Genomic DNA, 13,671 nt, shown 5'->3' with positions numbered 1-13,671 from the left:
CTACTGCTTATTAACGAGAGGTATGAACAAGTAAGAAGCTTGCCATAATGGGTAGGAGGTGTGGAGAGAACAGTTAGGACAAAAGATGGACCACTCTGACAATGATAGTTGGACATGATCACTCTGGACAAGAAGTGGGTGCTGAAAGGAAGTAAAAGGATATATCATATAACTCTTCAATAACAGTGTTACAAACCACAATGCCCCAAAACGAAAAATAATGCAGGTCGGGTAGAGAAGAAAAGTGTCTGCCATAGAGACAGCTGAGGGAGGGGGAGAGAATTTGGAGGCAATGGTGGTAGAAATGTACATTGGGGAAGGTATAGGTGCAGGAACATTGTAGGACAGAAACTCAAATATGAATGATGTTAAAACTGTATATCTCTTGGTCATTCAAAATTTTAAGGAGAAAGAAAAAGAAATATAAAAGAAAGTATAAACAGGTGGGAAAGTATTTCTGTCTAATACTTTCCTTGTTTTCAAACTCTGGATTTTCAAGCTACTTGTGACGTATTCAATATGCCAAAAACTATAACAAGTGTCACAATGGAGACGTTACTGGGCCTGCTCGAGCAAATCAAGGAACAACGGCAGGAAAGTGACCAGTGACAGTGATATAAATAAATATATATATACACATATATAATATATAAATATATATATAAAACAAAAATTATAAAACTAAGTAAAATTGTTTATAGCAAACACTGGAAATGAACCAAAAATATCTATTATGTAGACTTATCAGTTCATGTGCATGTTGTTCTTTGACATTGTCTCTGAGATTTTATTTTATTTATTTATTTATTTATTTATTTATTGCTTTTTGAGTCACACCCGGAGATGCATAGGGGTTACTTTTGGCTCTGCACTTAGGAATTACTCCTGGCGGTGCTCAGGGGACCATATGGGATACTGGGAATCCAACCTGGGTTGCCCTTGTGCAAGGCAAACACCCTACCTGCTATGCTATCGCTCCAGCCACAGAAAAACAATTTAATGATTTTGTTCTTTGTGTACCCATCTATTTTGATAATTTCTTGAAAGTATATACCATGCAAAGGGTTTCATATAATGTGGCAGCTTATAATTTTGGAATAGAGTCATGATTTATGTAGCAACCTTGTCTCCTATTCCTCACTCATAATCCCCTAGTCTATTATGTAAGGAATTATTTACCCATAATTCATCACTGTCAAGTTTATACCACCAGATCTGGCCATTCTGACCTCTACCTCCAAAATGTTGCTATCAATGATTCTGTCTCTTTTTTTTATCATCACCTATCCCCATCCTTCCCAAGTCACACCCTTATACCCCTCCACATCTGTTCTCTCTTCTTTTTCTCTTTATTTCATAGGCATTACATTGGCAGTCTGACTTTCTCTTTTCTTTTTCTTTAAGTTAGCTCAAACTAGTTTGGCAACTGCAAAAAAGGCTAGTTATAAATAAAACATTACTGTTTTTTCGCTTTGCTTCTTTGTCTCCCTCCTATCCCTACCATCAAGCCCTATCATTACCTCAGGTTGCCCCATTGCTCATTAGAGACACCTTTCCCTCTAGATTTAAAACTTTTTCATGCTAGTAGTTTTTAATTTTGCTGTTGTTTTGGTTGACGTTCCGTGATCTGCCTGTCAGCCAGTGATTTATTGCTATCTTTACCAGATTTAAATCATAACACCACGTAAAGACAGGAAGCAAAATAAATGTCATTATTTGCCATCTAATTTTTTGTGACTCTCACTAGCTTGCAAGTATTTGTAATCTGCCTAACTGGATGGAAATAATATATAGGAAGTAGATAGAAAACAGGGCAAGCTATTCCATCAACTAACTTTGTCTTCACTTCAGATTTTTGCTCACATGCTTGTAGTTTGCTTCAAAGCTCGTCTGCGTTTGCTCCACGCAAATGTAGTTACGCATGTGCCTGTTCTTTCATTGTTTCTTTTTTAAGTCTCCCTATTTTAGTCTCCATTGTGTGATAACATCCACAAAGATAGGAATCCTTTTATTAGTAGACCTTTATGCAGGCATTTTCATGACTCACAGAATTGATCTGTATAGAGGTGGTGGAATGGGTACCACTAGATGGATGGGTGATCACTACATCCTGCAGTGGCCTAGTGCTGGGACGGTCTGGGTGCATGTGCACACCCCCAGAAGTCTCTTTGTTTGGCGTCCTCCATTTCCTGGACACTCTGTGCCTCTGGGTAGCCTCACTAATGAAACTGACATGTATGAGCTAATTCTGCAGTTCAAGATCCTGATTTTTCTTCTTATTTTAAGAACCATTTTTCTTGTGTGTCTTTGCCAGCTCCACCCCTCAGGGGAGTCACAGCGGTAGATTGGTTATGCTAAACACCCCACCTCGGGGGTTCAATTTTGATTTTGCACAGCAGCCTGGTCATTTATACGGTCTAGATAGACTCATCTTGAAACTTCACAATGCCATTTAATTTTTCTTAAATCATAACTCTCGATAATTTGTATCTGTATTTCAAGCCTTTCTTGGATTCCTAGGGAATAGTCTGTGAAGCAGGAAACTGCCCTTTATCTCTGTCTTGCTTTGCAAAGAACGCCTCACCAAAATGCTAATAATATGGAGTGAAGCGAGGCGAGTTTTGATATTTTGCCTGCATGCCTTTCTTTTTAATCATAAAATGGATGTGGCAGACACACAAATAAAGACAAACAATTCTAGGAATGTCAAGAAAATGTGACTGGGTTGTTATTACTTTTGTCCTTTAGTTTCTAGACCAGTGGAAAATACATTATGCTCCGGACCTACCCCCCTGGCCTCTCAGCTCTGCTATGTCCCTTGCTCGACAGACTGTATAGTGTCTTCCTGGTCAGCCTGGGGCCCGTGCATCCATGAAAACTGCCATGAGCCTCAAGGGAAAAAAGGTGAGTGTCTTGTTTGCATTGCTTCATTTGCTCCCAGTGAACACATATTTATTCTAGTGGCTAAGTTGGTAATTAAGGATGCTTAAGACAATATTTATAAAATGTATATTACCAGCCCAAGCCTGACATCAGTCATTTATTAGGGAATCTGTGGATCTTTCTGTGGAGTACAGATTCCAACCTGGATTTCACCTGCTAATTTGGCTCCTAGCTGGTGAAGTGACTGTTGTTTAAATGATGTGACATAATGTCTTGATACACCTATACATTTGCATATACATCCATCTGCAAAAATATGAAGGGTTACTAAAGAATTATACATAAACCTATAATCATATAAGGAATCAAGTGCTTTCCATTCTGTTTCGTTTCAGGTGTTCACATACTGAATTTTATTTTTTTATGTTTTTTTTTATATTTTGTGAGGGAGATTTCTGTATGCTGTGTACATTTTTGTGTTGTCCTCAGGCTTAAAATAAAATCTTTAAATGTTAGGTGCTTGTTTAGTCTTGTAGACCCCTAAACCCCAGAGATCTCGATTCATGTTAGTTTACTGTTTAAATACACATCTCAGTCTTCAGAAGTTCAGTTGTAGTGAGCTACTGGCTTCTCCTTCTTTGACTCTTGTTTGTATTGATACTGTTTCTTTAAACTGTTGGACTAAAAAGAAATGTTTTGTCTATGAAGAGAAGCCTAAGGACACTGAATAAGTTAGATTGTGTTTGCTAAACCCTAATCCTAGTTATCCAATACAAAGAGATGGCCAAGCACTTGATGCTGCAAAAATAGTTTTTTTCACTGATTTTGTGTGCATTTGAAAAGCCAAAATTTAAGCAGCTCCTTCTACACTCACACACACACACACACACACACACACACACACACACTCCCTACCAAGACGCACACACACAATTTTCTAGGACTTTCTCTTTTTTCTCTTTATTCTGAGTTTCTATTTTTCCCTCTCCAACACCCCCCACCCAGAAAACAAACACACACACACACACACACACACACACACACACACACACACAGAGAAGAGAAAGACTGCTGTGGAGTCTAAGAGAAAAATAAAAGTTTATTTTAATTATTTTATTGTCTTTGTTTTTAAACCAAAAGCAGTAAGTATCAGGGCTTACTCCTAATTCTTTGCTCAGAGATTACTTCCTGCTGTGCTCAGGGGACCCTGTGCAGTACCTGGATCATACTGGGTTTGGCCACATTCAAGGCAAGCACTATAGCCCCCATAATCTCTCTCCAGCCCTAATTTTATTTTATTTTTTTTTAATTTTTATTAGTGAAACACCATGAGGTACAGTTGTAGACTTACAAATTTTTGTGCTTGGGTTTCAGTTATACAATGATCGAGTACCCATCCCTCCACCAGTGCCCATTCTCCACCACCAATGATCCCAGTATCCCTCCCACCCACCCACCCATCCCATCCTGCTTCTGTGGCAGGGCATTCCCTTTTGTTCTCGCTCTTCTTTTGGGTTTTTCAGCCCTAATTTTAATTCTTATGTCAAGCTAAAGAAGTCTTTTTTTTATAGTGGAACTCAAACAGAGCAATTTCAAGTTCCCTCACTGCCACGTAATCAGGATGTCCCCTATGATCTTTAGTTTATGAAAACAATTTTCCTGAATATTAATATCCACTGTGTGTGGCCTTGTGGTCCACTTGTATATAATCAGACTTTGAAATACACATAAGACTCCATAAACTAGCATACCTGTTTCTAGAGCAAGTCCTCTTATATATTTTTATATTTTAACACTTTAATCTATAGTAACTTGATTTTGTCAGCTGTTCAGTAATGTTCCTTAAAAAGAAAAGGTTAACCCAAGATCATATACTGCATTGCTATTGTGTTCCTTTAATTTCCTTAACTTGTAAGAATTTTGAAATTTATCTTTCATTGTATTGAGATTTTTGAAAAATGCTGGTCAGTTATCTCTTCATCTTTTATTCAGTTTGGCTTTGTCATCTAAAAAACACTTATTGTTTAGAGTTGTTCTCTGACTTGAGAGTTTATAAAACAGGTGTTTGGATAAGTTTACCTCCATTACCTGCTCTGCTCTGTTTGTTATGCTGTATATTATAATCAGTAGAGTTGATTCCATTTTTTGTGTTTATTTTCTTGCTGTTTTTCCTGTATTTGTTGGTTTTATTTTATTTTTTTAATTTGCAGAATATTAGCATAATTTCAGAAGTCAACATTAGACCAAAAGTTTCTGCTCAGAGATATGTGCAGTATAGTTCTATTTCCCTACACCCAGCTCCAGACAACCATGAATTGATTTTTTCTTACATTTTGATTTTTTTAATTCAAAATGAACAAACTCTTTCATGTCTTTCATCACTTAGCATAACACTCTCGAGATTCAGACACACTGTTGCATACATCAATAGTTTATCCTTTTTTAGCTCTTTACTTTTGACAATAACTTGGTAGATACTGATAATTTTATTTTATAGGTGACAAAACTCTAGGCCCAGATTGTCTAAATCAGCCCAGGTTTACTTAACTATAGCACAGATATTTTATAGATTTATGGGAAATTACAGGTAACTGAGCAGTCCTACAGGCCCTTCACTCAATCGTTTTTCATGAGAACTAGCTCTCTTATGTTTAGCTGATGCCACTCTTTAAAGATTCTGTCTAGAGAATCACTTGGAGCTGAACCAGCTTCCTGCAACCCCAAACCATCCTCTGTCACTGTGGTTATCCAGACTGGTGCAACTCTGCTGCTTTAAGGCCAGCTTCCTTTAGTTTCAAAGTTGGAGAACCTATTTCTGGCTCAGTGGGCTTTTTATTATTGAGGTGTTCTTTGCAATGCATGATGGAAGAGCCAATTTAAACTGGATTAGGTCAGATGGGGGTTTACCACCAAGAACAGCAGGTCTTGTTCAGTTGCATCTATTGACAATCTTCTATTTGTTTGTGATTCTGTTATCTTTCCATTTATCCCTAACATTGCATACTGGAGAGTTGCTCAGAAAGTAGATTTTAAACATACACACATAGCACAATGGTAGGGTGTTTGCCTTGCAAGCAACCAGCTTGGCTGAGCTGGGTTTGATTCCTCCATCCCTCTCAAAGAGCCCGGCAAGCTACCGAGAGTATCTCGCCAGCCCAGCAAAGCCTGGCAAGCTACCCATGATGTATTCAATATGCCAAACACAGTAACAACAACTCTCACAATGGAGACGTTACTGGGGCGCTGTAGCAAACCATTGAACAACAGGGGGACAGTGACAGTGACAAAGAGATAGTTTTATGTCAGAAAGTTTGTCAGAAGTGGTAAAAAATGTCTTCCCAGATAATTCCAGGAAAAGAAAGACATGCATTTACCTCATTAGCTGCTTTTGTGTTGTTTGTCTGTACCGGATGGTCCTTACAGTTTAGTCATTTGAATAAAAGTGGTGAGGTGCCAAAAATAGGACACCATTGGAGGGGCAGTTCCACCCAAACCACACAGACATGGTTTGGGATAGGTTCTTCATATAAAAGGGAGGTGTTGGTACTATAATATGTTCAAAGCAATGCTAAGTCAGGCAAGGCAGGATTTAAAAGAAGCTCATTTTCAGAGAATGCTCCTTATTCTTTATCTTGCTTTTTTCTGTCACTGAAGTCCAACTTTTCACAAAATACTTTGTGGAAACTACGTTGTTTTTTTTAAATTTTTCCATTTCACATTATCACTTTGCTGAGAGCAGGTCCATTGTTTACCACATACTTTTCCTTCAATGACTTCTAGTCTCTTTTGATTTGTCAACTTCTGAAAATATTCCTTGCCCCACCGTGTTTTAGCCATCACTTGTTGTGAGTTAAACAATATCTCACCAACAGTTTTGTTAAATCATCATTGCAAGTCTAATAAATTTAAGATGAAGACTTACTGGGTTAGAGTAGACATTATGCCAGCAACTGGAATTCTTCTATGAGGGATACTTTGGACTCAGACATAGAGAAGAATGCAGTACAAAGATATAGAGGTACAGAAGACACCAGGTGAAGGTCATGAGAAGACCGAGGTCAATGTTGGAATGACAATGGGCATAAGATTTGTTGTGTTTGGTTTTAGTATCAGTCCATATTCCTGGAGGAGGAGGAAACAAAGTTTGCAGCCAGCAAACTTTGAAAGGCAATGCAGAATAGATTAAAGATCTGCCTGAGAGCACCAGCAATTGACTTGAAAGAGTTTTTTTTTTTTTTTTGGTCTTTGTTTTTTGTTTGTTTGTTTTGTCTTGCCAAGGTTTTGTTTGTAGAGGAAGGTGTTCCAAGCTGTGTTTAGGAAACATGCCCCCACCCCAGCCCCTACCCCATCCCCACTCCACTATTCTAAACCAACAGAGCTGTGGGAGGGCCTGAGGAAATGGTCCTAAATGAATCTTCAGTGCCTTTGGATTACCTGGGCTCACTCAGTGGTACTCAGGGCATTTAGTCTTGTGGTCAAAGCAGTGCTCAAAGCTTTGACTCTGCAGTGTTTGCAGGTCTTTAGGGCTGCATTCTATAAATGCTCAGGGGCATCCAACAATGGTTCTGGTAATTATTGGAGACCTTGTGCGTTTGCTATCGTACCAGGATTGGCTTAATGCCAGGCATATTCATTTACTCCTGTATATTTCTCTGATCCCTCAATGATCCCTCAAACAGTACAATTTTGAAAGATTCTCAGCTGGGACAAAAAAAGAAAAAAAAAAAAAAAGGATGGTAGAACCTCTCACCTAACATGCTCCACTTCAATTCACTGCAGAATTTAGGGGCTTCATGGAGTTGATTAAATTTAGCCTTTGTTTTACAGGCCCAGACTGAAGCTCAATGACCCGTTCTGGTTCTCAATAATGCAGAGAGGAAGGAGTGTAAATTACAGTGGTTGTTAGTCAGGTACAGAGTTTAATATTTTATAAATACTTGCCTTAGAGCAGAGAGAATTTTGATGTTAAAAATCCTGGTGAAAACTGCTGGGATTATTTTATTCTTGGAAAGAATAAAAAATGGAGTTTATCCTCTAGGGAACTGTATCTGTGCATCCAAGGAGAAGAAAACTGGATGGGAGTAGGTAATCTTGTTAATGCTCCTGACCTTTAACCAGCTCCTGTAAGATTGTCTGTATCTCACTTTGACCCAGGGTCTCTGGTTCTGCCAGAGTCCCTCAGTGGCACCAAATAAGTGTAGTTTAGAATTCCACCTCGGCTGGGGTACAGAGGCTAATGCATTAAACACGGAAAAGCTCAAGGATGTAAACCAGAGTTCTGAGCCTCACTTTTGCATTCCCAACCCAAAATAAATGCAGTGAACCTGCTAGCAGAGATATAGGGTATCCATGTTTTTTTCTAGATATATTATATTCTCTTCTATATAGGAGATGTGGGTAATTAGAGAGAAAATAGACATAACATAAAGAGACAAAAGCAGCAAAGGGAGACTCAAGGACAATTACCATTTTCTTTCCACTGCCTTGGTATGTCTCCTTTGTTCACAGTCTTTTAAAAGGGAGTAGAGAGGGATGGGAGAGCAAGAAATGCTTTAATATCTAACAGAAGAAACTAGCTGCTCGCTTAGCTGTCTTATGTGACTGTGGTTGAAGGCAGACACCCTTCCTTCTGTCAGAACTCATCTCCGACTTGGAACCACAGCACATTAGAAAACCAGACCTTGTCCGCACCCTTCACACCTTCCATCAGTTCTGCGGCAAGCGGACAGGGGAACAGTGGCCTTCAGGTTGGTACTTGTCACTTGAAGCTAAGGCACCTTTCAGAGGATTTTAAATTGGATCTGGTTTGATCAGTCATTGCCTCATCTTTGATGTATTGCCAGAGAGCTCTAATTAGAGATACATGGAAGAAAGAAAAAGACCCAAAAGTTGCTGATGAATGAACTTTAGACATAGGTATATACATTTAAACTTTTCTGATACATACACATATATTTTATGACACTTTTGTCCATTGGGACATGTACTAGAGATAATAATAACTTCTTGCCAACAGAAGTTATTCAAAAGAGGAAATCTTCTGACAGAGCCTTCTGGTATGCAGGGGCTGCTTAAACAGTATAAATCATTCCCTCCATGGCCATAGCACCTGCATTGTGAAAAATCCCCTTAGGAATCCACATTTTGAATTAAGAAGCCATGACTGTCTTTCTTTATCTTTTGAATAAAAATCTTATTTTTATGAATATAGCACTGTAGAATTGTCCTCCCTTTGTTCATCGATTTGCACAAGTGGGCACCAGTAACGTCTCCATTGTGAGACTTGTTGTTACTTTTTGGCATATCAAATACACCATGGGGAGCTTTCCAGGCTCCACTGTGTGGGCAGGGAACTCTCAACAGCTTGCCTGGTTCTCCGAGAGGGGCGGAGGAATTGAACCCAGGTTAGCCGCATGAAAGGAAAACATCCTACCTGCTGTGCTATTGCTCCAGTCCTTTATGAATAAAGAATATAAATTTCATGATTTTATTTTTGCAGGTGGATTGAACAGGTTGGATTCCCAAGTAGTGCTCAGGAGTCCCTGAGGATCACTCTCTGAGATACGCAATTGAATTAGGTCATTAAATGCTAAGGCCCAGCATTGCAGTACTGTTTGGTTTGGCTTGGCAATGTGGGAGCTATTGATGTGACCCCAGTTGTGTTTGGAGCTCTTGAAGGCAAGACGTGTGAACTCCAGTGCTCTGGGAACACTCCAGTTCTTATGTTCAAAGACATGTGTTCCTGACCATAGAACTAACTCCCAAAACCTTCTGTTTATACTCTTAAATCAGTTTTGATATCTCACTCTAGTAGGAAAATACTGACATTTAAAATCTTTACATTTATAATAATAAAAAGGACCATTTACACTTTGTACTATTGCCTGCTGATAGATGCACTTTAATGAGAATTTCTTGAGATCATTTTGCTTTGTCACAGGTAATACATATGTTATGGAGTTCTCTTTCCATTCTCTTAATTTTTTTTCCTGTGGGGGACTGTGTTGACTTCTCATTTTAATCACCGAAAGTTCTTCTGCTCCCAGGAATCTTATCAATTATATTTGTATTCCATCTGATCACTGTCTTATAAAATTCTGCCCCTATAGGAAAACTAATTAATTTTAAAGAGCTAGAATCTTAGATATAATCTTTTCATATATATATTTTTGGTTAGCGAAAGCATAAATATGCATGGTAGGAGTTAAATGATACCACACCTTATGCCACCAAATTGTTAATGTTCCTCCATCAAAACCCATTGAAGGGGCAGGAGCCATAGCACAGCGGGTAGGGCGTTTGCCTTGCACATGGCCAACCCAGGTTCTATTCCCAGTGTTCCATATGGTCTCCTGAGCACCACCACGGTGATTCCTGAGTGCAAAACCAGGAGTAACCCCTGTGCATCGCCTACTGTGGTCAAAAAAAGAAAAAAAAAAACATTGAACCCTGACAGCCATCACCCAGTCCACCCTGCATCTTATAGTCTTTGAATGAGTTGTTCCCAGTCAACCACAGCTGAGGGAGATGGAGTGCAAATGGAAAGTTGAAGGTAGAGTAAGCCTTTGTTACATTGTCTACTTTGTTGGATAGTTCTTCAAACCTATCAAATGGAGTGAATGTGGAGACATAGTCTTGCCATCCATAATTCAGTAGATCATGTGGACACTTCTGGACCAATAACACCAGAATAATGAAGAACAAAACAGTCCTGTAACATGAATTTTCGCTTTTGAGCCTATTTCAACTGAGCAATGTTGGAACTGGAGAGAGACATCAATGAGCTAAAGCACATGATTTGCATGCAGGGGGCCGGGGTCCGATCAGCAGCACCAGATCTGCTCCTCCCCCCAACACTGCTCAAAACAAAAATAAATAATATTTCATGCTTCATTTCTTAGCATCATTAACTATTTTCTACCACTTGCATTTTTTTTATTGTCAAATCACTGTTCACTATTTTTTTTTTTGTTTTTGTTGTTTGTTTTTTTAATTGTTGGGCCACACAAGGTAGAGTTCAGGGTTTACTCCTGACTCTGTGCTCAGGGACTACTTATGGTCCTCAGGGTTCTGGTCCTCAGGGGATGTTATAGGGTACTGTGCATCAAACTGAGACAGAGATATTATACCTTACCTGCTGCCATATCTCTCTGTCCTCTTCCCATCTACTTACCCTTTTAAAATTTTCTCCAATGGTGTATGCACGAAACTTTTAGAATATTTCCTCAATCTTGAGTTAATGGAAAGTACCTGAAAATATTTTATGAAGCTGTTTCAGGTAGTGACTTATCACTTTTGAGCTTTCTCATGTTGAAAATGCTACTAGTCTACCCACCTTTATTTCTAGGAAATGATACATGTAACATGTTTCATTTTATGAATTGGGGCTAGAAGTCATTCACAGTATCACCAGGGCTTAATTTTAAAAGTTTTTTTTTTTGGGGGGGGGGGTTGGGGGGGCTGGAGTCATAGCGCAGCTGGCGTTTGCCTTGCATGTGTCCAACCTGGGTTCGATTCCCAGCATCCCATATGGTTCCCTGAGCATTGCCAGGGGTGATTCCTGAGTGTAGAACCAGGAGTAACCCCTGTGCATCACCAGGTGTGACCCAAAAAGCAAAAATAAATAAATAAATATTAAAAATAAAAATAAAAGTTATTTTTGGTGAGTTGATCAGTACCCAGAAAAACCTCACCTCTATACCATTTTGTTACCACATAACCAGTAATCTGCCTTTGAAGAAGTAATAGAATATCATCTGAACTTCCTTCTCACACATGGAAAATTAAAATAGTAACTTCTGAAATGGTTTTGAGGAGTTAATAATTGGAATAGTATTAATAAAGTAGCTCAAGACCAGAGAATCTTGGTTTATTGTTGGGATTCTTCACTTTTTCCCACTCACTCCCTCTTTTTTATTTTTTCTTTTATTTTTGTTTCATTTTGGGTTCATAGCTGGAGATGCTCAGGGGTTAGTTCTGGCCCTGCACTCAATTTCAGTGCTCCTGGAACCACACAAGATGCTAAGGATCAAACCCAGGTCGGCTTTGTGCAAGACAAATAGCCTTACTTGCTGTACTGGTCACTCACTACCCTTTTTTGCCTGAAAAATGCAAATGGACATGTACTGTCAAATGTTTCAGTTTCATTACATGGCTGGTTTCTCATTAGTTTCTGGTCTTTGTGCATTCAGAAAACTTTTACTATTTCCAAATAGCTTTCCACTGCCACATTCATTTATGTGACCCAATATGGCTCCATCGACCCTGGTTAAAGAAGATAGGATCTAGAATATCTGCTTATAATGCATGTGTATTTTCCCCTTGTTGGATTATATGCTCCACGAAGCATAGATTTGAATCCTCTGTTCCTTTTGTGACTTCCCAAAGTATACTACAGCATTCTACATATGACAGTTAATGGTTATTAAATTATACCATCTGATTAATATGAAATTCAGTATATGTACCAGAACTATGGGCTTGGATGTTGTGTGTCTTCAGAATATATGCCCCTTGGGGAAGCCTGATATGTATTACAGGCATAAATACCAATGTTTGATTAACGTGAAATGCTAACAAGTCAATCCAAGGTTTTTGTTTATGCTGAGCTTCTGCTATGATTTGATCCTAGTTGGAGTCTAGACAAGGGCAGTGCAAATAAAAGCCTAAAGAATTTATTGACTGAGGGTATGTAATTTATAGATTTATGGTGAAGTAAGATGCAATATGATTTATAGAGGGAAACTATACCTGCCCCTCAGTGCCATTAAGCTCTATGTAGTACAACTCCCAGAATCCCTAGTGAAGACTGCCAAGTTTCTGAGTTGGTTATGAAAGAGTATAAATCATGAAAACCATCTCATGGCTTGTGAAAAGATATTAACTAAACAAATACAACAATAAGACAGTAAATAAGTGTCATATAGTAAAAGGGGTAAGGCAAGAGGTCATTCAGATGATGCCCCAATGAGAGCCCAGAGGTCGTTGTAATTTGATGTCTATAAGGTGTTGCTTAGAGCTAACCTGTGTGTTTATTGTGTCTCTTCTTGAGTGGCCTGGAGATGCAGCTGAGTTTTTCTGTAGTTTTTATATGGACTAATTAATGATATTGGCAGGGAGGTGTGAGGCAGGGCAGAAGCTGTATTGTTATTACTTTTTAATTGCTCTTGACCTAATATTTTTTCAGTGCCCTGAGAGTATTGTCTCTGATTGGGTTGCATGATACGTTGTTTTCCCACAGGTACTTAAAGTAAATCTAACAGTCTCTATTAAAGAGAGTTTGTGGGTTAACCCAGCCAGACCCCTCAATAAAGCACTTTGTTTAAAATATCTGCCCAGCCCTGCAGTATTCTAAGGAAGCTCAGCTCCCTCTTGTGGCTTAAAAAGCATGTGTCAAGCAATCTTTTTGTGCTGCTTAAAAAGGAATCACTCAGCTTTTTTCCGATTACACTTTGATCTTTGTATCCTTTTCATTCTTTGACTCTACATGGGAAAAACAGGTATTAGTTCTGGTAAACCTATGTGACTAATATAACCGACGTTGTTACTTCTTAATCTCCATCACATGACCTCCTCTCTTCCTACGGGAAGCTTGAGACACTCATCTGAACAATTCAGGGTTTTCACATGCACTACATTGTTATCATGTGTGCTGTCTTCCTTTTCTTTTTATCTTACCTCAAGGACTAAATGACAAACCATTTAAAATATAATAATGCGATAAGATTGATTTTCTTTTTAAAAACAGGGAATTAAATTGAATTTATTACATGTAGAATATCAATTAAT

At 38.6% G+C, this 13,671-nt stretch overlaps 1 protein-coding gene across 1 annotated transcript in view; it reads left to right on the top strand.

Annotated features, from left to right (window-relative positions):
* The window catches only part of THSD7B (thrombospondin type 1 domain containing 7B), a 975,852-nt gene that overhangs the window by 424,583 nt on the left and 537,598 nt on the right, over window positions 1–13,671 (top strand). Inside the window, exon 6 of the mRNA XM_056117681.1 lies at window positions 2,749–2,904. Coding sequence (XP_055973656.1) covers window positions 2,749–2,904 — 156 coding nt within the window. The remainder of the gene's footprint in view (window positions 1–2,748; window positions 2,905–13,671) is intronic.

This window comes from Sorex fumeus, unplaced genomic scaffold (genome assembly GCF_029834395.1).
Source record: "Sorex fumeus unplaced genomic scaffold, SorFum_2.1 ptg000035l, whole genome shotgun sequence".
In the NCBI taxonomy this organism is placed as follows: Eukaryota; Metazoa; Chordata; class Mammalia; order Eulipotyphla; family Soricidae; genus Sorex; species Sorex fumeus.
The sequence above is the reverse complement of the archived record's forward strand: the minus strand, read 5'-3'. Positions and strand labels throughout refer to the sequence as shown.